Genomic DNA, 27,205 nt, shown 5'->3' on the forward strand with positions numbered 1-27,205 from the left:
TTTGAATATTATTATTACTACTTTTATTCTACAAGCATTTATTTTAGCTAAGATACTTTCCTTTTATAGTGGTGGGATATTTCCATGAGTAATGGTGCAGTTGTTGTGAATGACTTATTCAATGAGCATGAAAGTAAGGACAAAAAAGAAAACTCAAAAAACCCTTCAGCTCTTTGTGAAAGACTCCTTGAGCATGCACGAAAATCACCTTTTAAAAAAAATCAACTTACTTTCTGTAGATACTGCTTTTTTAATAACAATTATCTGATCAAGATTGCTTTCAATACAAAGTATGTAAAGTAGCACGTAATTTCTCTGCATACTCGACTACCAACCATTTTTTTAATATTTGTAAACAAACCACCCCAAATTATTTGTTTGCTGGTGAAATCTGTTATTTTCTTCATCATGCGTACATGTGATAAGAGGAAAAGGAAAAAGAAGGGGGGGCAGGGGCAAGAGTCCACTCTGGAAAAAAAACTAGGAATTTGCTGTTGTAGATGGAAAGGTTTAGGTTTTGTGAGCGGCAGCAACAGTATCTTTTCCCTGTGATGGCAAGTGCAGTGGAGCAAAGCTGCTGCTTCCTCCTCCTCCTCCTCCCTTTGCAGCCCAGCAGCCCTGACCTTTTGTGCTAAGCTCCAGACCTGGATGGAGAATTTGTGACCATCTCATGGGCACAGTCACATTTGGCATGGGGGCGTGGGTGACTTGCTTAGCTGTGGACAACTGGTTTCACAGCATTTCATAGTTACTTTGCTAAGAGTTGGCCTGCCCCCACCTTCACTTCCAACAGTATCTGTCACATTTGTTAGGGTAATAGGGATTTGCTTTTATCAGTATTTCAATACTAATAAGTCACAAAATGATTTTCCTATAAAAGTTTTCACTAAAACCCTCGCAATTACTTATTTGCTCAATAGATGGGGTATGGCAAACAATGCTTGACCTTTTCTGTTCCAAACAGCTGTAACAACCAAGCATTAACTAGCTATTCATCAAAGCATCAACATAATGAGGAATCACGTTCATCTTACCAAGAGAGAGACAAAAGCAAACAGTACTGCCCCATACCACATACAGTCTTGTTCAGGGCAGGCCCAAAACTTCAGATATTTTGTGTTTTTTCTGCCCTCATCAAGTGATTTTATTTAATTCGTCTCTTAACAAGACTAACCTAGCCTTTCTTGGAAAGCTGCAGCCTTGGACTCCCTTAATTTCCCTAGAAATTAGAGAATTACATGTAAAGATTGAAGTATTTATTCTTTTTTTCTAAAGGTTTTGAATTAATTGGTAATTAGCCACAAGAATGAAAGAAGATATGGATTTATCTAATGAAAAAGAGCAAAGTAAATAGCTTGTACTCATTTGCTGATGAAGCATCTCAGTAGAGGCTCATAACTACCCCTTTTAGGGCATTAAGATGACCGCATCCAGCACAGATAGTCTGAGTTTAAAGCAGTTTGTGAACCACTTACACAGAAACGCTTTTCCCACATTATTCTCATTTTGCTGATAGGAAGTGGAGGCCCAGAGCCTGTTCAAGATCACTCAACACCCCTATAACCACAGACTCTGTACCCAACCCTTAGCCTACCAGTGGGAGAATCAGGAGAGATTTTGCCATGTTGCACCAAGTCCTGCAACACAAGTTTTTTGGTCAGGACGGCTAAACATTGCTTTTCCCTTAAACATTGTGAGAGGGATAATGTCTTATAAGATGCCCTCTTGCTAAACTTACCTGTTTCTACTTAGGCTATTACAGCCACCTGCATTGGTAATGATATATGTAAATTAAACAGGATTCAGTAGCATAAAAATGTTTATTCTCAGATAAAACTTTAAGACCATTTTAATGATTTGCTGCATATATGCAATAAGAAGATACAGTCATGAAGTAAAAAAAAAAATTCATCTGTTCCGCAAGATGTAGTAGGATGGGACAGGCAAAATGCACTGTAGAAGCACATAAGCATGTCGCTGAGGTGTGCAAGTATTTCCACAAATAGCAGTGCCCTCTCATGGAGATATATGTGGAGAAACATACCTACCAATTCCTTGTGGTAGTGGTGTGGTCTTGCTTTTTTGACATTCTGCTTAATTTTTTCGTTTATTTTGGGTTATTAGCACCAGTTCTTCAGTGCAATAATTGGATTATTATCAGAAGAGTCAGGATAAATCAATAAGCTAAAGTATTTAAAACATCATATACATCCACACTCAGGAAACTGCAGTAAAAAATATTATTATTGCCATAGAAGCATCAAAACCGTTATATAGTCCAAATCTCATATCCTCTACATTGCCTGAATGATTCCTGGAGAAGCAGGTAGGCTCTATGGTTTACACCAAACACGCATTGATATTAATGAAAACAGACTCGCAGCATTGGCTTAAAGTGCTGGCTGTAAGAACAAATTAAGCTGCCTTATTTATTTGGCTGAGAAGCACCGTGTCAACTTCATGCCTGATGTGAACAGGACTCAACCTTCACATGGGTGTGGCTGATGATAAAGCAAATAGCTCACATTCAGCCCTGATCTGGATGACCTATTGTCTTACAATAGTAATATCTTGTTGCCAAAAATAGCCTTCTCAGGCGAACATACTGATGGTCTGATGTACTGTACAACCAACATTTCCTAACGTGAGATCAATAAAATTATTTTCTGTACCCCTGGAGGTGAAAAACAAAATAAAAAAATCCCTTCACTTATGCTAAATTATTAAACAAATATGAAAACGTTGAAAACTTACCATTACCACTTAAACCTAAATGCTACAAAACATTTACTAGCTTGATTGCCTGCTCAACCCAAAACCTAATGATTGAATTTTGTTGTCCTATTTACATTTTTATTTGTAAACCAAAACTTATGATAGTCATAGTAAATCATAGTCCTTCAACAGCAATATTTACAGGGTTTTTTCAGAGTACAGTTAGAGCTATGAGCAACACACAGTAACTGTTAAACAATATTAGGCTGTGGACTGTCCTACTTGACTCCATCTGCCTCTGTAAACCCATTCTAAATTTTGATGATATATTATTTTGTCAATGCAGTTACGTCTTGGTAACTGCATCAAAACACTTTGGGCAAACATTCAGTAACACTACACTTCCACAATCATCTACTCTCTCTATATATTGTTAGAGAAAAATTTTTAGTGATACACAAATTGTTTAAAATGCTGTCAAACGACAAGTATTTCACTTGAGGTGGGAAAAAAACCCCCACATACTGGACTACAAAGTAGTGGGTGTCACTTTTCCAGAAGCATTATTAATGGGGACTATTTTAGTCTTCAGTGAAGGGGAATGACAGGCTGTAGCGTCTCTTCAAGTTAAGAATAGAAAATAGACATACTTGCAAGAATCCAACTACTCTGCATTAAAGCTGCCAGGGGGTTACTGTACGTTTATACATCAGAAAGTCAGTAAATTATTTTTCTATAAATTAGTCTCTTAAAGTTGACTTTTTTCTTTCTCTTCTGAATGCCAAAATCCTGACTGCTTCTCCACCACAGAGACTTCATATCTGGATAGCCAACATCTGTAAAAACATTTCTAATGAAAACACTACTAATACAACGCCCTGGAGAAACAAATGAAATGAGATCTAAGTATGCAGCCGCCTTTCTACAGTTCTGTCTTTAACAATAGCGGGGCTAGTGCTTCCTATCCAAGCCTTGACACAGGTCATGATCATTTAGGCACAGTAGTAGCAAAATAAATAATTGTGTAAATATGTAATAACTGATATAAATACTTCAGTAGCACTTACAAGATATAAAGGACTTCCGTCTTTAGTTGTGCATTAAGGTTTATCTTCGTGGATGGAAGGGAGAAGCATTTAAACTGCAGTGAGGGAGAACTATGGATTGAATACTTGAAAGCTCAGTGCCAGACATAACATTGCTTCTTTTCTGCAAAAGCAGTTTTGAAAGTGTATTAGTGTTAAAAGTGTTGGATAACTGCTAAATTATTATAGAAACAGTGGTTATAGCTTCACTCCAAACAACAACATATTTGGAATATCAATAATGTAACTATTTAAATAAACCAGATGCAAGGTAAAACAGTGCCATCCTGGTTTTAAAATAATTTGTCATACTCTTTTCATCACGCATTCCACAGCTTAAGTAAATAAGAATTTAGAGACAGATTTTTCTGATCAACAGGGGAAGAAGGTCCATTTCTTTGTAACAGTTCTCAATCTTAGCTAATGCTCTATATCAAGATATATCAACATATCACGTTCAGATTTGCTACCTTATTTTAAACTTGTACTAAACTATTTGAGCCAACTCTTCAGTAGTAAAGATCATTAACAGCAAGTCCCCACCACTGTAAGAATAATTAACACATAGAGAGACAGGAGGGGATCCTCTGCCTGAAGATTATCATAAAAACAAACAGTGTTTCTAAATGCCTTCCTTTTTAGTTGGGCTAATACCTTCCCTTTAAAAGACTGGTTTGGACAAAACACAGGATATAATCGAAGTTTCCTTATACAAAGCCAACTACAAGTTCTGGGCCCAAGTTGAAGGCAGATGAAAGCTAGAGTCCCCTCCCCTCCCGTCTCCCTTTTTAATTTTTATGGGCATTTGGGTTTCACAGAAACATATTAGTACTTGTGTTTAAATAATTCCATTGACTTCCCTAGTGAAAACTGGGTGCACTAAAATCAGTAGCAGGACTTTGCCAGAATGCCAGGATGGCCTCTTCCCACCCCCTTTTCTTGGGCGTACAGAACCAGGGCTGAACCTGTAAACACTGTTTTGATTTCCAGCAGTCTTTTTATGCTGGATAAATTAAAATATGCTCATCTCACGCATCTGTTTCACATAGCATTTTTTGCCACGAAGAGAGATTAAGATAAAAATTTTAAGAAACTTTTCACTAAAAAAATGGTACTTGATCTTTCCACTGAATAGATATAACCTTTAAAATGGTTTTGAGGCAATAAAAAGGCAAATGGAACTCAACATAAAAAAATATTTTTTAAGAGAGCAATATTGAGCTCACCTCTGCTATAGATATCTACTAAAATACAGATTTTTTCTAGAGTACTTCACACTAAAGCACATAGACAAATTGTGCTAGAAAAAATTAAATTGAAACATTAAGCTTTAAGTATCATTCATTTTCTCAGTCTAATACAGACAATGAACACTAAGAGTAATGACTATATAGCAAAACAAAAATGCTAAATAAGTTTTTTTAATAATCACAAAATTCATGCTTCTTACCTTGAAAAGAGTGATCTTTCTAATGACAAAAATCAACTCAAATAGCTTAAGTTATCAGGTTCATAAATGTTTTTTAAAGTGTTCTACCTTTTGTTTTACTCTTTACACTTTTACTCTTTACACTTTGATTTAGTAGAAAGAAAACTCACCCAAGCAGTTTCTTTTTAAACCATGACAACCCCACAGCAACATGACCGCCGTTTTCTTTACAAGACAAGGAAGAGTGTCAATTAGAAATTAAAAAGTAGAACTAACTTTGAAAGTGAACCTGTCAACTTTATGGATTCCAGCACTAGATTCTCACATTACTGGAAATAGTAAACAAATTTTTTTTATTCAAGTACATAGACAAAAAATAAACACAAAATCCTTAATACTTAAAATTTGATTTTTATTTAACAAAGTCACACATCTGAAAATTCATAGTATACCAGTTCAAAAAAAAATCACCAGTTACAAAAAATGTAGGCAACACAATCATTGTGATCTTTAAGTCTAAGGCACCCTCCAGCGTTTGAAAAAGAAACTACACTTCTAGCAAGTGAGCAAGCATTTGAAGAACAGTGTGAGCAAGTCTTCCTGTCAAGAGAGAACCTCCTGGACTCGTTTACAATAATTGCATATAATCACACGTCAGTGATATGACAAAGTGATGATGTTAAAAAAGGTAAAATTACTTCTCATGGATTTGCATTGGATTTATGACGATGTTGTCTGCTTTGCTAGTGGAGAAGGATCTCTTTGAGCACACTAATTTGAAAAATACAGTAGAGTGCAGAAAGTATTACAAAAGCATTTCTTAAAGTCTGGTATTGATAAGTAATTCTTCACAGAATATGATCTCTATGTTTATACAGGCTGTTTAAAACTTTCTAAGGAGCCTAAATGAATAGTTTATTTAACAGGAGATATGCCCATGGTAGGGAGGAGGAAAAACAATGCACCTAGAGGCAAAGCCAGGTACAATATTAAAAAATCCAAAATATTTTGTAATTAATACCATAGAAAACAGGAAGGCCATACATCATGTCCATAGAAGTTCACTGATTTTATGTAAAAAAAAGGAATTTTCACATTAGCATCTTTGATCATTCTAAAGTAACAAATCATAGACATTTTCAGTATTTGACCTTCAAGCACAGAAACATTTGTACCTACAGGACAGACTACTGAAAGGACAGTGTTTTAAGTTAATGTTATTGGCTAGATCCACACAAACGATTTTACAATTTCCTGAAATAGAATGAAGGCTGGAAACCAAAGCTTTTTGGAGGATTTAATTTCTGGCATTTAACACTGAGACAGTGTCCTATTGATACTTCCACAATCAAAGAAAACCTTACATATAATTTAAGTGGTAATGAGATAACATACTTTAAAATATATGTTAAGTAACTACAAAGTGGTTAGGTCTTAAGGAAAACATCTTTACTTAGAAAAGCTCTTGTTTTATGTATGTGTACAGAATTTCAAGTGTATAAATTCACTAAATTAGTGCTTCAAGTATCCTTCCTCATTAGGGATGGACGTAAGAATGCATGTATATTTCTGAACCAGGTCTTTACCCTGCTGGGATCCCCCTTACAGTCCTATGTGCAGAACTGCTAGGGCAACAAAGGGATCTTTATCCTGTACAATCAGGCTAGTTAGTAATTGACTCAGTTTCAGTTTCGTAAGGTTTGAGAGTTTACCACCTCCCCTTCCAAAACCTTGTCTCTTACTTACTACAGAACTTAGTTATGTTAGCTACAGCTGGAAAAGCAAAAATTCATTATCTTGTGATTGAGTAAAAAAGTGACATTTGGTTGGTGCTGCACTTCAGTTCAGAATTAAGAGTTCTGTCAGGGAAAACAGCTGATGTCACTTTTCCCTAGTATAGCTGAAAAAAATCTTTTTAAAAATTGAAATTATGATAATGTTGACCAAAAATTTTAGCACGAATACTAACATTACAAATAAACCTAGCTAGGGTGATGCAAAAAGAGGTAGAAAACATTTCAGAAGTACACACGATAAATATATTTATACATATATACATATGAGTACAAAACCATTAAAAACCAGCATTGCCCCTGTAAAACTTACAACCATGCTTAAATTCACATGTTGCAAATATTTACATTGACTTCAAAAATAGCTAACAGTAGTGTGCAAAATTAAGCATGACCTTACATGTTTTGCAAAGTAGTACAGGTTTATAAAAATGAGTCACTCTGTGTTCAAGTTTTAGCTGTTTTTATCAACTTTTTGCATGCTTTAAGTGATGTTCCTTTTTGCAATAGCTTCTCCAATTTGACGATCGAGTTCACTTACAATATGGTCTTCATGATTATATACTCCTGTTCTCAACAGGGTATCCCTCTCTTCTATCAGAAGAGAGATATAATCATCCATGTTCTCATTTAATTTTCTAGAATGAAGACCATCCACTGTAACAGCAGAATTATCCCTAACATCTTGCAAGTGCTTTCTCTCTTCTTGTTGCTTTAGCCTGATGTTGACAAAATGGAAAGAATCAGAGGATGAGCCACCTTAAAAACTGCCCTGATTAGTTTCATAGTAAGTCTTTAGGTGATTTATCTGCTGAAGTACTTTGTAGCAATAAAGAAATCTATAGAAGGTAACAAATTGTCATCTCTCCAGGGAACAACTATAAGTAAAAGAAATGGTAATATAATATTTAAATTCTAATAAAATCTTTTCTACATGCATAGGTAACTATAATACTTGCTACCAAGGCTCTGATTTTGATAATGCAAACAGCGCTCAAATTAAAAAGGTTCACCACACAGAACTACTGCAGACAGTTTTTGGAGGACAACATTAGGTTGTCCTAAATACGAGTAGTACATGCCTCTTTTCTTAAATGCAGCACTTATCCTTAGGACTGAAGGTTTAAAAGAGAAAAAACGCTGGTGCTGTACAACTAGGACCATAAGATAAAAAACAAGGTGCAGTGGCATTAAACATAGATTTTCTATACTGCAGTACTGCTGCATTTTCTAAGTGTGCAATCTTTACCTAAGGGACACTAAACTATGTTCTTTCACCGGACTGACAGCCAATTATAACCTTAATTTAACTGAACCTTCTCTTATTTTGAGGCAGACAGCAAGAAAACAGAGGGGAGAGGGACGAAAAGAAAAGAAATCTTACAAAGGCTTTTATACCTGTTAAGTTCATTTCTGATATCCTCCAGCTCTTGTCGGTCTGTTTTCCCCAGCTCTTTTTCTTCTGCTGCCAAATAGCGCAACCTCATGTGCTCCAGCTCTTGTTGCTGCTTTTTAAGGTGAGCCATTGCATTTTCTTGTTCACGCTAATGTGGGAAGGGGTGAAGACAAACTCCGTTGACTACGTGATTACATGTAAGAGTCCCAATTATAGTGACATGAGCAAAACTTCAGAAATGAAGTCATGACAATGAAGTCTCCAGAATAACTCCAGAAAAGCAGAGTTAAACAGAATGTCTCAGCTGTTGATATCTATAATGCAGTATGACTATCACAACTGCAGTAAACCTGTCCAGGCTGGATCAGCTGATATCTTCCAACTAGCAAAATAGCAAAAATGTTACAAACCCTTTTACAAACTCTGGGTTAACATAAGCTCATATGGTAAACATAAAACTTATACTTGTGGAACTGCTCAAGATACTGAGATTTATTTCTTCACTACATAGTATTTTAAATTACAACATTTTTGAAAAATAAAAAACAGAAAAAAGCTAAATAGCTGCAGGAAAACATCCATTATCAGCCCCACAGTGCCTAGTGTCAAAGCTTCAAGAACTACTTTTGAAATTCCAATGTGGGGAATTGAAAAATAAGCCTTGAAAACAAAACTCCGGTGCGATTTCCTTTTACATTTGCCTAGCTCTATGTGAAACCTTAGATAACTTATTCTGTGGATTTAATCCAATTAATCTATCCATTTTAAAAGTTCACTTAGTTCTATTTTTTTTTTAAGCTCTACACAGACACTGTTACAAAACTAGGGTTTGAGTCCATCACCACTTTGTTATATTAAAGTGTCTCAACAAGAAGCACGGTCCTCTCCACTTATTTTCCTCCCAGTCATTTTCCACATGACCTTGTGCACTAACTCAATACAGTCAGTCTTACAGTCTGAATGAGACAGAAGACCCGAGGTAAAATGGCATTTCTTCCTCTAGTTAAAAATAAGGCATGAGGTTACACAAACATCCTGCACCTAGACATATTGTGAAGTGCAAGATGACCTTTGTAATTTTGACATTGCTTTCATCTTAAGTATTTGATTGTTAATACAATCAGCTTTATATTTATTGTAGTGGTAAAAAAGGTAATTTTGTTTGATATGTGTGAGAGCACTCATGACGCAGTCAACCTAATAATATTTGGAAGAGTTTAGTCAGGCAGTTTCCTGAATCTCAGTTCCCAGCATCTTAAGCACTCCCTGTTGATGATCAACAAGTGATAAGAAAATCTGAATTTCACAAGCAATTGGTATAAACAAAGACTCCAATTGTTAATGTGAACAGGTAATGCAACAGAGAAGTACTTGACAAGAAATCATAGCATATATGTAACCCCAAAATACTTTATTTTATCCTAAATCCAATACACCACCCAGGTGAAAGACATGAGAATGGCAGTGAGACAGGCCAGAAAGCCTGAAGATACATACTAATAACAAAGCCAGAAGCAGGAATCCTGCCAAAGAGTCTATAGCTGATAGACGACTAAAGCATAAAAAAGCACTCAAAGGTAAGGCCATAGTCCTTCCTTCCCCATCAAGAGTTCATTGAAGAACATTCCAATGGGAGTCACCCTTTTTTACAGGGACAGGTTCAAAGAACAGTCTCAGACTGAAGTAGACTAGGTTTTAGAACAGGAATCTACAAATACATATAGGAAACACTACAGCCAGCTGATATTTATCCAAGAGTTTTCAAGAGTTCTACAGAAATTCAAACACAAAGTCGCAAAACTAACTGGAGGTGTAATCCATCACTAAAATTGGTGCTGCCACCACAAGAATAATTATTTCCCCATTTTTTCTTCTATTCTTTCTTTAAACATAGGCCTTAGAAATATCCAGGGACTACCAGTAGGTCTTACTTCCACAGTAGCCAAATTGGTTGAAACCATAACTAAAACCAAAAATAACAGGATGAATGGGTACACTTACAATGAGACTTAAAAAAAACTGAAACCAACAACACCATACCAAAGAAACCACCTACAACCAAGCTGTCACAGAGAAAGTCTTCTCAGATTACTCAGGGTTTCAAAGACCAGAGAAAGGATAACAATTGATCATTTCCACAATAGCAAGAAGGTAACAGTGGACTCCATAAGAATGTACTCTCTGATACATCCATAAATGAGGAATTCCCTCTGGAATAAAAAGTTTGCTGCTGATGCAAACTTTTCAGTGTGGAAAAAGTGGATGTGAAAGAGTGGGATGTGAAAATATGAATTAGTTTGAAAAGGAAACAGATAAATTAAGAATACATTCATTAATGCCTGTTTAACATGACGGCCTGAATGCAACCGCTGGCTCATGATGTACTTAACTAATTGACTGAGGGTAGCTGGAGAATATTGAAAGATATACAAGCTGGGTTTCCAGATCTTGTGCATTTACTGCTGGCCACTATATGGGCTAGACTGATATTTCACATCAGTTAGCTAGTTATTTTTTTTTCCACCCAATGAAAAGCACTGGCTGAAAGTCAAAACTAGATAAATTCCAACTAGACAGGTGACTCAAGTTATTAAACAGAGGAAATTAACCAAGCTCCAATGTTAGGAGCTTCTTAATCATGGAATGTTTTGAATTAAGACAGACATTTGTATTTTAAAAAAGCTACATATCAAGCATTACTGTTGATGTACTTAACAGAGAAAAGACAGAGGGTGCTTTTTTCTCCAGTAAAGTCCCAGTGAATCTCACAATGGTTTCCAAATATCTGGATTCAGACAGTCTGAACAGCCTTCAGACAGTAAAGCCAAGTTTCAAGTATACAGTGGGCTATGAGGAGGAAAGGAATTACCTATTTTGACAGTTATACTTCTCTTCAGTTGTTCGCTTTGCTAAATGCAGGTATCAAGATAAAATTCTGAGCATGATCTATTCTCCAACAGATTGGTATACAAACAGCACAACTTACAGTGCAAGTAAATAAATAGACAGCTAATCTGATAATCTCAATTACCCAACATCTAGAAGTATGGGGACATACTAATACTTAGTTCTTTTTGTGACCATCACTATTCTTTGTGCTTTCATTCAATCTCCCAAGTTAAAACCTTTTCAAAATGAAGTTAAAATTATCGCTGTGTTTCAGTTGAAATTAATACCTCCAGGTAAACATGAGACCTAAGATTTCAAGTATGTTAAATCTCCTTTGTAAAGTTCCATTTAGCCTCAGGAGAGTAATTGTTGCCCTGTATATGTAGAGTAAGTCTAGAAATTTCTTTCTACTTGTCTGTCCCTACAGATAAAGAATCCAGTAATTCAGTCTGGTGACCAGCTACTTTTCCTTATCAAACAACAAGTCTAAAGAAGCTTGCTATACATAACCCTGTAGTAGATACAGTACAGCCTGCATATCCAAGTTCCAGTTTTGAAATTAATTTGCCCAGTACAATATGATTTTCCTATTGACATTATCTAACAGCAGTAAGTCTTGGAGGCCACACAATAATATAAGAATGAAATTTACATTCTCATCTGAAGGTAAAGACCCTGCATTACTCCACATCCTGTGGAGGATGAAGCTGTCGTCTTCCCCTCAGATGATGTCAAAAATCTAATCTTTTACAGAAGAGAGGACTTCTGTCATTATCTCCTTTTCCAGCCTTTCTACCTATGCTGATCTGTAGATACCTTAGCTTCAGTCGAATGCACTGTTGCAGGTGGTGAGGAAAGGATTAACTTTGGAAAAACACCTCCTTGCTCTGCAGTTCAGTTTATTCATGCTCTAATTGTCCCATTTAAAACTAGGACTACTGTCATAGGAAGCTGGGGTATTAATGTAAGTCTGTCAAATTTGTGTATCTCAGTAATTCTACAGAAGAATTCTTTTGAAGGCATGTTGGGCAAACACCATCCAAAAACTAATAGTGGAAACCTAATGTAAAACAGTAGGACAGCAAGACTAACGTCAGCAACATCCCTGCGTACTAATGAAACAGATTATAGTGAGACACAGAACACACACAAATCAAATAGCTGTGACTACACCAAACAGAAGTCTTCTAATCCAGTCCTTCAGTTTGTGGAGTGTATTACTCAGACCTGTAGCGGAATATTTAGAAAGTGTTCTTACAGTTGCAGCTTTAGAGGAAAGATAACTGTGCGCTGGCCATAAGAAGCATGTGGGACTACAAGTTTCATGACAAGTTGATACATTACTATTTGAGGCAGGAAAGTTCAGTGATCCAGAGGTTTCTGCTGTCCAGCAACATGCTCACAATATCAATCTGATAGGAAAAAATTTTAAACAATCTCAAAGGATACATTAGATGAAGTACATATACTGAAGGTTAACAGAACAAAGTCCAAAGCTCAATCAGACCAGGAAGATGACAGAGTATTCCTGATGCGTTCCTATTGATCAGAAGGGATCTCATTTAATACCTTGGTTCTCTATGCCCTCACTGAACTAGTTAGTTTCAGAACTGTATTTTTTTCCGATTAAGAAACATCTTTAGCGATATTTAATAAAACCAAGAAAAGGACAAAAGAGAATGATGCAAGAGCCAAGGAGAGATGTAGGAGAAGCAAGGCTTTCCTGAAGAATTCTTTGTTCAGTTACTGTCCCTTCTTTATGATTTTTTGTGAAAAATGTCTACGGAAAAAAGTTATTAAAAAAAAGTATCACTAAGTGAGCATGCTTGTTGCTTAGGACAGTACCCCTAGGTTTGTAGGAAAGCAAGTTTGAATATAAAGAGTGCTAAATTCTTCTTTTCTCCAGAGAAGAAAAACACTCTCATCAGTACATTTTGTCTCTAAGTTAATGTTGGGTAGGACTTCCTTTCAGATAAATGTGATTAGAAATTTCATTTTATTACTAACACAACTGTAATGTAAACATGACAAATATTTGGCATTTCCTTGTTTGGGAGGGGTGAAGAAAAAGACAAGATTAATTTTAATGCTGTAAAAGTGAAAGTCAAGAATTTCTGTAGCATGCCATGCCTCTGAATTACAACATTTAAGCACAGTAACATTAAAATTAAAAAACCCCAACATTTTCTGAGGCAAGATCTCCCTAGAATTCAGTTGAAGACAGTCCAACTTGGAAAAAAGACATGAAACAACTGAGAAGGGATTTTCCAGATTAATTTGTGATGGATCCTGTGTGTAATTTAAGTTACACACTTTGTACTTTGTGATTTTCAAACATCTTTGCCAACATTAGTCTTTGATTTCTTCAAAAGTCTGTCATAACAATTTGTAGGGTGCATAACAGCGAACTTGGTCTATGTACACCATTCACAGCAGAGCAATAGAAACCCATTTCCTAATAATATACCAATATAAAATGTTGTCAAAGAATTTGTAACAGTTGTTGAAAAGAAGTGAGGCATGCTGATTTTGAATTAGTTTATATACATTTTTATTATGATATGTTGAGGAACTATAAAAAAGACTGTCATTTGTTATGATGACAGAGAAGAAAGGATTTCTTATTCATCACACTGATGAAATTGGTGCCACTATCAGAGACATTCAGGTATTAAATTGACTTTTTCAATCAGTTTAACAATCCATTGGGCAACAAGCACTTTTTTAAAACCAGGAGTCAATCTCTACTACGTAGTAGTACTTGAAAGGTAGCAGAATTTACTGCAAGATCTTGCAAAGTGAAAACCAGTATTAATAAAATACTTTTGTACATTTACAGTACTAATAAAGCAAAGTCTAGCATTTCTAAACTCATTTGTAACATCTTCCTTTTATTGTGTGTACTTAAAAACTAAGTTATAATTGAATACAAAGTATCTATTAAGTGTAACCCAGTGCACACAAGTTCATATACATAATCACACGCTTAAAATTCTCAGTCAAGACTCTGACATACTTTACATTTCCCCAGAGAATATGCCTCTATAGTATACCCTGAAATAAGGACCATTTGATTTACTCCCAACTGCTTACTGTGCTGTTTTAAGCCTCAGTAAGAACTGTAAGAACTTTAAAACTTTCAGAATTTCGCATTTTAAAATTTCTGGTAAGGGAATACTTCAAAGTCATCTGCTGCTAGACTAAAAGCAACTTTGTAGATAGAAAAGACCCACTAGAAAAACTCAGAACACTTGGAAACTTTTTTCTTGCATCATCACCTAATTACCATCAGCCACTATCCCATAGCGAGGCCACAGACAAACCAAGAGTATCACATGTAAATTACTCCGAAGATTACTTTTGCAATACACTTAGTTGGTCCAGGTACCTCCTCTTCCACTGCTTTCTCAGAACTCCTAGTCATGCCACCCCCTTTGCTCATTTTCTTCCCTTTTCTCCCTAGCAAAATTTATCACCAATATTTCTTTCTCTTACTAATTTGGTATTTTGCCATCCTCCTCTTACATCCCCATAAACAAAACAAATCCAATACAAACAAAGCACATGCTAGCTATCAGATCATTTACTTCAACGTTTTGCTACTTTTCATTAGTTTGCATCTCTAACACAGTGCTTGAGACATGGAACACTGTCTTAGGAGCTTGCATGGTGTGAATTTCAATCATGTTTTGAAACCTATGGCACCACAGGAATATCAGCATTAAATAAAAATTAAGTCATACAAACCGCTCAAAATTTCAATTATAATCAGATCATAAAAGAATCCCTGTATGCCACCAGGTGCTCTAGTTAAGAGGCTCTTCAATCAAGGAAGCACAATCTTTATTTTGCCATAGCTGCCTATAAATCCAAAAGGGAGATGTAAACATACATACACTAGACTAAACAATGGCTAAATAGCAGCCACTATTCACTCCCCCACTCACACATACCATGCAAGTCTGTGGGAAAAACTTACTATTGAAGCTAAGGAACTCAAGTAAAGTTTTCTGAAAATAACCCAGAGCTGACAACTCAGTAGGAGGGCCTGGATGATTTCAAGACACAGTTTTTAACCAAGACTTGGATCTCCACTTTTTTTTGGTGCTTTTTTTTAAACAAAGATTTACATCCCATTCTTGGCTAAATTACTTATAAATTAATCAATTTAATTAGTGAGTGGATAAGCAAGACACTGGACAAGACAGAGTGAATGTCAGCTAGCCAATATGGTCTATGTTGTTTCAAACAGACATAGCAGTGCTGTTTTTAACAGATCTATAGGACACAAACACATTACAAGTCCTAAAAAATATTTCTCCCAGAACACTGAATAATATATGCAGGTACATTGAGATTTTGGGTTTCTAGATTCGAACAGAGATCTTCAACTGATGAAAGTTACACTTCTGCCAGCTTTGATTTTTGTTTTGATACATGTTTCTTGCACTCAGACAGGTACTGAATTTAGCATCTAAGATCTCCATAAGCATGTACACAATTTTGTGTCAATTGCGTGCAAATTTGACCTCAGAAAAAATACATATGTAAAAACTATGTAAGTCTCATTTTTGTAGTACTGTAGATCTCTCAGTAGCTAACTTGTTGACATTTTTGTCCTCCTAAAGCTGAACAAGGTATAATAAATGAAGTATTAATAGAGACTTGCACCAAGTAACAAAGAGGCAAGCAAAGTAAACTGGGTGAAGTCTATTTTCTCTCAGCTTTACAAACTGTGTTTAAACTCAACTAACTTCTGTGTTTTGTTAAGCACAGGTACGTATGATGTATGTGTGTCTTCATGTACTTCAGATCTTTTTTTGGTTACCACTGGCACTGTGTTTAGCATTCAAAATCCTAGACATGGAGAAGTTTAGAGCATTTTCTGTTAACAGGCCCATACTTTTCTAAGTTATGTACTGCATATTTCATATTCTGCAAACCATAAAACCATCACAGATGTATGCTAAGAACTAGTTCCAAAGTAAAAGGAAACTTTTTAATTAAGGAAACATTGACTTTTATGGTTGCAAATCATAAGGGCTTTTTACTAAATGCTTAGCCTGTAGATTATGCTTCTTTAATTCACAAATTGACTGTACTAGGTCACCTTTGAGTAATGGAAATCTCTGTTTAAACATTTTTTTGGCAATGGGCACAAAGCATTAGATCTCATTTCCAAGACTTACCAGCTGGGCTTTGTCATTAACATTTATTAACAATCTAAGATATGGCTTTCAGCGTCTAATCCTCACTACACAAATGTTTTGTATAGCTCTCTAGAGAGCTTTGGTGTGACAAATTACTGGCACGGATTACAGCCCTGTGGCTATTCACCAGAGGCAATGCAAAATTAACATGGTACTAATCCAATTTAAACAAGAAATTGGTCAAACTACGCACAATTGCACAAATCATCTGAACTAAAGCAAATCTAGAATTCCTGAAGCAACAGTTTCCAAATTTATATTTAAAACACAGTAAATGGTTTTTGATCAGCTCTGCTTCAACTTTTATTTGGCTCTCTAAAGATACTTAGCCTTATTGACAAAGGATTTAAGTGAAAGATTAAGCACAGGAATATAAAAGCCACAAGAAACTAAAAGGGTTTGTTCTGTAGTAGAAAAATTTTAGGTAGTGTAATTCACTGAACACGCCAATTTATTTTATGGTTCAGACTTTCAGCAAGAGGGTCAGCTGACACCATCTACATATGTTACTACATTCAGACCATCAGTTCTATGGTTATGAAATTTATAATAAAAGACCTGATAGTGATGATACGCTACTCAAGCATAGATGTTTCAGAAATTGGAGGTGAGAACTCACGATTCCTTTTATCACTAAGAAAAAAAAGGACCAATTTGAAGACAGATAAATTTAATTATTAATAGTGATTATACAGCATACTTACTCTCTTCAAAGATAAATACAGATTAAAAAAGCTAATTATCAATTAGGGGAGGAAGGGTTTAGCTTCTTACTCTCCAAAAATTGAGTACTCTAGCAGTAGGAATGAAGTAGGAACTATAATCCTTGGAAAAAAAAAAACACTCTTCCTCAAGCAGGAAGTAGGTGTGAATACAGGTTAATAAAAACCTTTCAATAAACTTGAATTCTGAAGCTTTATGTCTATGTCAAGGCTTATTCAGCAACCAAGATTAATGATTTACTAATTTGTTTGTCAAGGCCAGTGGAAATGCTTCCCATTCTTAAGTATACTGTTTAGCTAATGTTTACTGTAATTCATGAAAGATAGGCAATGACAAAAATGACATAGATGCATGTTGATTCAGTGAGGATGAAGCTGCTCCTCTTGCAAGTTTGATTAGAGTGTTTTGAAGTCAGCTGTGTGTGACTATGTACACACACAGAAGAGCTCTGCACAGCACGGACAGTAAAAAAAACCACAGCAGTAAAAAGCATGGCACATTAGTATGAGCTTAGGATTCCCAAAAGCAGGAGAAAGTTTCACTTCCAGTTTAAATCTTATGTAAGTTTACTTTGGTTTACAGCATTCAGCAAACATTAAGCCATTGTTTCTAAAAGCTAAGATATGTTTCTCATCTTTACTCTTCATTCATTTTACAATTAAAATACAGAACATCTAGGACTGCAACAGACCAAGATGGTTGGGACAGGGACAAAATATTTTCTCTGGAAGTGCTGCCTGAGCATTATTGGGAACGGGATTAACAAAAATTTACTTTTTTGAATCATGACTGCTTTTAGCTATGTCAGCCATCCTTGCAGACCTGAGCCTTGGTCTTTCCTGAGTTCAATGTCAAACTCAGAAGAGTTTTGCTGTTCTCATTTTTGTAAGAGTAGCTCAGAGCTTTAATTTTGCTAAGACAAACTCTAATAAAACGAAAACTGCCAGCAGCTAACAGTAATTATAAGTAGCTTCCAACACTATATTAACCTGGTTGTCTCGTATGAGAAAAGAAAACTTGCATACCTGTTTCAACCTTGCAAGCTCTTTCAAAGCCCTGGTCCACTGTTGTTTGTAGTGGAGCTTTGACTTGGTAGCTGACTCTAGCTTTCTTTCAAATTCAACCTAAAAGCAATTAAAATCATATCAGCTCAAGCAATAACAGCAGTAACAATCACTGAAAGATGTATATATACAAAAGGTCTGGTTTAAGAAAAGTGTTTATGTAATGTAACATACAACATCATCTAAAGCTGTTATATAACGTAACATAAATATTATGGCACATGAACATTTTCTTGTTTAAAATATAGCCTTATTTTTATTGGATAGCTGTCTATACAAAAAGAAAAAGATTAGTTTTTAGCACTAAATCTGCTCATGTAACCTTTAAATTTAAGATCTTCAAATTAGCAACCCTCCCTTTTTTTTCTCAAAGTAAGATTATAAACACTAATTTAACAGAAACAGATAGATAAATCTTGTCTTTAAAAGGCGTGCAACTTTTCTTTCCTACAGCTGATGGAAGATGTGTGCTACATTCTATTCACTAAAATACACATCTGTTCAAACCATTCTTTAAAACCTATGTATTTTCTGTGAATCTTTGATCTCCGTTCAAATGAATCTTAAAAAGATGTTACATACATAGACAATTCCTTGCATTCGGTGTAAAAAAACGCCTAGTATTAAAAGGCAATTAAAACTAGTATGAAGCACACAGAACACAGTAACCTGAAAATTAAGCATTTTTAACTAACAACTGAGGCACTGACATTTTCTTTTAATCAGACAAAAATTTAGTATTAGATTTGTGAAGATCTTAAAGCACTGATTTTTTTTAAAATCTAACAAAAATAGGAAGTTAAAAGTATTTAAGCTAAGAATTTTAAAAGTTTTGAGAGACAGAAATATATTTTGAACCATTTGCTTGCACTATTACAAGTTATTCAAGCATACAGTAACATGCAGTCTGGCCATATAACTGTGACTGCATTTTGTGCTGAGGAGCCTAGTTCAATTTTTTTGGAGCTTACTCTGTCAACAATTTGACTCAAACTTCACAGTAATTCTAAGCCTGTATCTATGGTTTTAATTAAGCAAAATATCCTCTACTGAAGGCATGTATCGTTTTTAAGAAATCAACTTATGACAGTGATTCCATTCCACTGGTAAGTAACACAATATCTCTTCAGAAATGCTTAATAAAAAAACCAATGCACATAATGGAATACCAGTCTAAATTAATACTTGTAAGAAAATCTTCTTTATTTTACAAATACAATGCTCAGAGTCCCCAGCATAAATCATGATGGTACGAATTTAAATATTCAGGTTAGTTTTTTTTTGCCTTAGCCTCTAACACTACTGCTTCCTCTATAGAAATAAGGTCACTGTTGACTTTGTGTCTGATTATTTCAAGTCTGAAGAAATTGTTGAAAAGAGTATAAAAAAAGGACAAATTAACCAGTTCATCATAGAAGATTATTCTACATCTCCTCTATCAGTGAATGGACCATTGTGACAGTTTAAGACTTGAAAAGTTTAGGATACCTTTTCTAAAGTGAGAAGATTTATTTCCGATTGCAGCTGGATTTCTGGTTTGCTACTTTGCTGTTCTTTGTATTGCTGGAACTCCTTCTCCAAAATTTTATGCTTATTTTCTGCTTCATAAAGCTACATTAAGATATCAAGATATAATGTAAGTTAGCATAAAAACCCACTCACAGACAAAGAATTAGGTTATAAAACTTAAGCTACTGCTTAGTCCCAGGAACAAACATCTGTCAATTATCTGATATAAAACAGACACTGAAAGCTGCACATTTATAATTAATGATTTCTTGATGATGGTATACAGCAATGTTTTAATAGGAAGAATTTTAAAGAGGATCTTTGCTTGGTACTGGAAAGAAAAAACAAGCCTATCATACACAGAAGATGAAGATTTATAAACATTGCTGTTCACATTTCTAACATGACTTGCAGAAGAAACACAGAAAACAAAGCTATTTAGATTTACACACATTTTTTAAAGAAAGCCAACAGTGTCATCTACTGTATGAAGTTTTATTACTTAGTTTCCCCAGCATAACTTGTTTAGGAACGTCTGGAAGAGGAAACTACTAGTACTTGGCACAGCCAAATAACAATTTAGAAGAAAGGCTGAAGTACACAGACTTCAGTGACTATTGCCTTCACACTGTGTACCTCTGCCCTTACTGTGTACTTACACAGTTTCATGGAGATTTTATAAACAGAGAGCTTTGCTTTTCATCTTAAAACAGGTAATTTGGAAAATAATGCCAACACACAATTAGTTTCCTACAAAGAAACGAAGTCAATTGTTTAACAGCTTTTTTCATTACACCACATTAAAAATATTAAATTTTTTTTATAAGATGTTTCCCTAGAGCAGCTTACATGCTTCTTCTGTTAAATATTATTCAACTATAAATATGTTAATACACCTAATGGAATATGGAATAGCACATAATATGATCCTAAATGCTGCATTTGTATTTATGTGCAACTAGTTAATGCAAGTATTCCCACGAATTGTATCCAACAATTTAGAATACTGTGTAAAAAATGCTTCAGAGAATTCATTTCTACAACTTCATTTCAGATAATTTTCTACAACTTCTTCTATTAGTACATCAATATTATAATTCTTTGGATCTCCTAATTGGTCACCTCTATTTTTCTTCCAAAATGTCACTTTTTGCATTTTTACAGAATTGGATGTAAAAAAGCAAAGACTTCCTAAGGAGCCATACAAAAAAGTAGTTCACTGCAGTTAGTTTTCACATATAACCACAATAGCCAACTTTGACAAGAGATACTATTGTTTGTCACTTTTCCATTTTTACCAACTTTAAAGCAGACATACAGACATGATGCTGATGACAGAGACAGTAACTAATTTCTTCAGCTATGAAAAATGCCAGCTCTTCCTAGAACTTCTTCAATGATGTTTAATTTCTTGTTTGGTTCCAAACCCACTTTCAAAACCAGATTTTTTCCTAAGACCTCGGGTTGTGGACTGTTAGGAAACTGCACAAATCACACAAAGCATAGCTTCCCCATTCAGGAAGTAAGAATGATGTTCTTCGAGGCGGATACTTCAAGGACCTTCTCTTGCACATAGTGGGGCTTACTTCCAAACAACAGACATTTAGAGAACTCTACCATTCAAGTGTAGAAATTGTGAATTTATACATCTCCTTCAAAGGTGAAGAATAAGTTATAGGCTGGATTGCTGGGTCACAGGCTGGATCACTGGGCCAAAGCCAAGTCCATGCATTTCAATAAGGCCAAGTGCTGGGTCCTGCACTTTGGCCACAACAACCCCCACCAGCGCTACAGGCCTGGGGAGGAGTGGCTGGAGAGCTGCCAGGCAGAGAGGGACCTAGGGGTGCTGGTTGACAGCCAGCTGAACATGAGCCAGCAGTGTGCCCAGGTGGCCAAGAAGGCCAACAGCATCCTGGCCTGTATCAAGAATAGTGTGGCCAGCAGGAGTAGGGAGGTGATCGTGCCCCTGTACTTGGCTTTGGTGAGGCTGCACCTCAAATCCTGTGTGCAGTTTTAGGCCCCTCTCTACAAGAAGGACATTGAGGCGCTGGAGAGTGTGCAGAGGCGGGCTACCAAGCTAGTAAAGGATTTGGAGCATGTCTTGTATGAGTAGCAGCTAAGGGGTCTGGGGCTGCTCAGCCTGGAGAAGAGAAGGCTGAGGGGAGACCTTATCGCTCTCGACAACTACCTGAAAGGAAGTTGTAGCGAGGCGGGGGTCAGTCTGTTCTCCCTAGTAACAAGTGACAGAACAAGGGGAAATGGCCTTAAGCTGCACCAGGGGAGGTTTGGGCTGGATATTAGGAAGAATTTCTTTACTGAGAGGGTTGTCAGGCATTGGATCAGCCTGCCCAGGAGTCACGAACCTTGGAGGTGTTTAAGAGACAGGTAGATGTTGTACCTGGGGACATGGTTGAGTGGTGTGGGTAGAGCTGGGACAAAGGTTGGACTTGATCTTGAAGGTCTCTTCCAACTGAAACTGCTCTATGATTCTAATTAAAAGTCTATTGTTTAGAACTATTATAATTTACTCCAGATCACTCCTTGTTAAATAAAAACACACAAACAAAAACCTCACACCCAAAAAGGTAAAAAAGAGGCCCATCAGAACTGGTAGCAACAGGAATTTTCTACTTGTGCACATCGAAGGGAACCATCCTACAGTAAGACTCCAAAGCAAGCAAACAAAAACTCACTCCCCTCTCAAAGCAAAACAAAAAAGCTTGTCTTATGCAGAATACACAGTAACAACCACCTCATATTGAAGCATGACAGATTCAAAATAGCAGGAACAGCACAGCAAAAGACAACCAGGATGATCAGCTGGAAGGAAACTCCTTCATACAAAGCAACAAAACATAGCAGGGCTTGTGTTTGGAAGAGAAAGACAGTTATGACAGACACCTAAGCAATCAGGAACAGTATGTAACACAGGCACTGAGGTATTCTTCGTAATTATCAAGCAAGGAGCTTACAATGAACAAAAAGTTCTCAAATATACAACGCAATTAAGTTTTAAACTCACTGCCACAGGATGTTGCAATGCTAAAGATAGAAATACTTTTTAAAAGGGATCAGATGAGTTCATGAAAAATACTTTCACTGATGGCTAGTAAATATGAAATGCTGCCTCTGGCTGAGGGTATGTGTAACTCTTGATGGTATTGCTGGATACATCAAAATTGTATTTTCTCATTGTCTCATTCCTTATTTTCCTGCCCTCTAAATGCATGCTGATCTAACTGGATCTTTGGTCCGACACAGTACATCCATTCCAAGGAGGAAAAATAAAGTGATTGTGATGGTATTGCAACCTAGCTAAAAAAAAAGCTGGTGGGAGTCAAAAGAATGAATTTGGAAGACTACTCAGACGGTAGCATTTGGCTGCTTGCGCCTGAAGAACTATTGGCTATCTTGTCCAGACTAATACAGCACTGGTAGCTGCCAACAACATATCTATGATGCAGAAGTGATCCACTTTTAACTTTGAAGTGGATTGTATTCTGCAGTTTGAAATGGCTCATCTCAGTTCAGTGATTGTTCAGTAGAATGGCCAAGATTAGCATCTTCCAGATTAGCAGTGTTTTTTGTATTAGCTATACTTAAAAAGTTTACTGTACTGTGGTCAACATATGCTGATGTGAAAAGGAGGTTAATATCAGTGTTTGATATTCAACTAAAAAACCCACAAAACCCCAGCACAACTCTTTCTAACAAAAATATGCCTTTGGCTGATAGAGTTCTTCAGTTATTCAAAGCTATTGTGCTATTATCACTATCATGTATCAGAACTGAAAACTACCAAAGTAATTTATCTACGTAAGCGAAGTACTTTGAAAAACACTTACACATTACTAAGATTTAATCTACATAACAAACTAAACATTTAATATTGTAACTGCTCAAAAAAGCTAGTATTAACCTTTAAAATTTTACAGTATGCCTTAACAGTCAAGAAAAATAGCTAGACTAGCCTTGCCATCAGTGCAAAAGACAGTTTACAGGACAAAAGAATGTGGTCTAAATTTTCTCTGTTTAATGAAACTACTACTTCCATAATAGATCACAGTAACAAGATAATTCCCCCCTCACCCCTGCCCAATAAGGGTAAGAGAAATACTTTTGTGCTATGGGAGAATAAAATGAAGTGTCTAGTCAAGCTACCTAGATGTTAATTGCTAACAATTTATTAAGTAACTGAAGTGTATACTGCTGTTCAGGTTCTACACGCAAGGTATGCTTGTAATTGCAGCTTCATTTTCAGTGTTAAAAAATTATAACCACTGCATCGCAACCTGGCCCTACTACCGAGCGAGGCTGACAGAGACGGACCCCACCCCATAGCTCACTGAACAATGGAGATAAAACATTTATTACAAAGTTGCCAGAATGCACTTGCCTCAAAACCATTGGTCAATTTGGTATACTTATTTTAAAAAATGCTTACTTAAGTAAATAGTTGAGGTGGAAAATTTAAGCATACTTACCTGCTGCTGTAAGCGAAGCTTGTCTTCTTCCAGCTGTTTGATTTTTGACCTTTCTAGCTCAACCTGGTGTGCACATTCTTCTCTGGCTCGCCGCACAGAATCCTGGAGCTCCTGCAGATTTCGTTCATGCTCTGCTTGCAATTCCTTCTTTACTCTTTGAAGCTTGAGAGTGAGACATATTTACATTAATCCACAGGTGCAAAAGCTTTGTTTTATTAACAGTAGTAACAGTTGAAAGAAAATACCTTAACAGAAAAAAATTGTTATCCATTTTAGAAATTGAACAATAGAAATTCCATTGTTATCTATATGTTTGCTATATAATCTTCTATTGGCTTTCAGTTTAACTAATCACCTGCAAATTACTGTATTTGTGCTACAAATACACTCTTGACTATTGTAAAAATGGAGGTATCTATCTCTACTGTAGTTTCTACACTGGATTGCTAAAGCCAAATTTTATAGCCACCTTTCTACTACAAACTAAAATACTAAATAGATCCCTTCACTGCAGAAACAGTGAAGTCGTAGCTACAGCCCAATGTCTTTAGATCAGTAAGATTGTACCCTTCAAACTGAGCATATTGAGAATTTCTCACTGAGCTGAATAGGAAAGCAGTTCTTGACACGTTTGAACTTTCTAGAAAGATGTTACTGGCCCAGATAACTGCTAGCTGAATAGAAACCTCTCCAAATGGCCTATTGCTCAAACTGTGTAATTACTAAATGAACCCTACATCATTTTGTCTAGATGCTTTTGGAATCCACTGATTTCTATTACCTCTAAACCCTCAGGTCAGAATCTCACTAAATTTAGAGCAACTTTTGAAAAAAACATGTATAAGAATTAAAATAAATCCTTTTAATTCAGACTGAAGTGCATTCAGCCAAACCTAACCACTAGATCTTTTGCATAAATATTAAAGGTAAAGTCAGACACTATTTTCAGTACAAACTGCATCTTGAGGGGTTTAGGCAGCCAGAGTACAGAACAGGACACAGGCTCAACCAGCCAGTCTGTGTTAGGAGCTTTCTTAACTTGTTCACAAGCTCAGGAGGGACTGATATGATAAAAAGATTAATCTGAGCTACATGAGGAAAGAGTTTGGACTGCTAAATCACCACAGATGTTTACCTATATAATTGTGAGTTTGCTCTGAAGTACAAGAGTAGGCAGTTTAGATTCTTTCTTTCTCTTTCCATATGACTAGCTTCCCCGAGGACTCACACCCCATTTCCTTACCTTGGGGGTGTTCAGTGAGATCTAGAAACAGTGGTAGCTAATGTTTCCTTCCACATCTTCTTTGGCCCTGTCACTATAAAAAACCCAAACAAAATAGGAACTCTATCAAATTGCTGGATACCAGAACCTCACCAATTGCAGTTTCTCTCAGCTCTCCTTGTCATCTTCTCCTATTTCAATGGTTAATCTAGCAATTTCTATTTGAAGTAAGGCACTCTTGTAAACAGCGTTCACTGACAGTACTAAGCTTAAAACAGAGATATGCTAATCATATGAATATTTCCACTGACACTAATTCTGTTAAAAACAGAAAATTTATAGTTCTGTAATTCTAGCAGCCCATTTAAAAGTTCACTGAATTTCCATTTCAGTAAAAAAGTGTTGCTGTAACTAAACTTGGCTTAAGATATTAATGCTCCTCTATGTATCAGTATGAACGTGGCTATTTCAGTTCTTACCCACAGGTCACAATTGTCTATATGAAAACTCAACAAGCCTTACAGAAATAGCTCATGCAATTGCATTGGTTAAAATGATAAACCACTTTTTACCTCTGATTCAGCACTAAAAAGCTGTCGTTCTCGTTTATCTAGATCTCTCAGGGTTTTCTGAAGTTGTTCTTCCAAAACAGTATATTCTGCTACCTAAAAGAACAAAAAAGAAAACCCCACAACTGTTTTCTTGCAATAAACGTGTTTTAGTTAGATGAAGAATTTACTCTTGCTATGGTATAAAATATTGACAATTTTTGTCAGCTCTTAATGAAAAAACCCACAACAGATAGCCTTTCCTTGAAATACAATAAAGGCTAACAGGTTACCATCCACAGCTGGGCTGACTGCTTTTTGAACATGCAAATGAAAGGTAATCAAAGTTAAAAAGCCCTCAAAGCAAGCAAGCTAACCTAAAGGATTTTTAACACATATTCTACAATTAAGGGCTACTTTTACTTTTTTGCACTGTTCTAGAATAGATGCATGCATACTAGCAGGTGTGAAGACTAATCACTGACCCTTCATTCTATGTTACAGTTATAAAATAGCTCATCAAATTTTATAGATCTTAATTTAAAATATATATTCATTTATAATAGAATATATATTAATTTTATATATATATTTTTTAAATACTGCAAGGTCAATTGTATGAGGTTTAAAAAGTCCAAGTGCCAGTTCCTGCACTTGGGTCACAACAACCCCATGCAGCGCTACAGGCTTGGGGGTGAGTGGCTGGAAAGCTGCCTGGCGGAAAAGGGCCTGGGGGTGCTGGTTAACAGCTGGCAGAACATGAGCCAGCAGTGTGCCCAGGTGGCCAAGAAGGCCAACAGCATCCTGGCCTGTATCAGTGGTAGTGTGGCCAGCAGGAGTAGGGAGGTGATCATGCCCCTGTACTCAGCACTGGTGAGGCCGCACCTTGAACCCTGTGTGCAGTTTTGGGCCCCTCACTGCAAGAAGGACATTGAGGTGCTGGAGGCTGTCCAGAGAAGGGCAATGGAGGTGGTGAAGGGTCTGGAGAACAGGTCTTACGAGGAGCGGCTGAGGGAAGTGGGGCTGCTCAGCCTGGAGAAGAGGAGGCTGAGGGGAGACCTTATCGCTCTCTACAACTATCTGAAAGGAGGCTGTAGTGAGGTGGGAGTCAGTCTTTTCTCCCAAGTAACAAGCGATA

The 27,205-nt window shown here is 36.3% G+C and overlaps 1 protein-coding gene across 1 annotated transcript in view; it reads right to left on the reverse strand.

Moving 5' to 3' along the window:
* Positions 1–7,288: 7,288 nt before the first annotated feature.
* The window catches only part of CEP120 (centrosomal protein 120), a 39,670-nt gene continuing 19,753 nt past the window's right edge, over positions 7,289–27,205 (reverse strand). Inside the window, exons 16-21 of the mRNA XM_086479091.1 lie at positions 26,092–26,184; positions 24,298–24,459; positions 19,793–19,915; positions 18,266–18,364; positions 8,421–8,566; positions 7,289–7,741 (exon numbers count right to left, since the gene is read on the reverse strand). Coding sequence (XP_086335217.1) covers positions 7,507–7,741; positions 8,421–8,566; positions 18,266–18,364; positions 19,793–19,915; positions 24,298–24,459; positions 26,092–26,184 — 858 coding nt within the window. The 3' untranslated portion in view covers positions 7,289–7,506. The remainder of the gene's footprint in view (positions 7,742–8,420; positions 8,567–18,265; positions 18,365–19,792; positions 19,916–24,297; positions 24,460–26,091; positions 26,185–27,205) is intronic.

The sequence above is a fragment of the Leptosomus discolor genome, chromosome Z (assembly GCF_034619465.1).
Source record: "Leptosomus discolor isolate bLepDis1 chromosome Z, bLepDis1.hap2, whole genome shotgun sequence".
Taxonomy (NCBI): domain Eukaryota; kingdom Metazoa; phylum Chordata; class Aves; order Leptosomiformes; family Leptosomidae; genus Leptosomus; species Leptosomus discolor.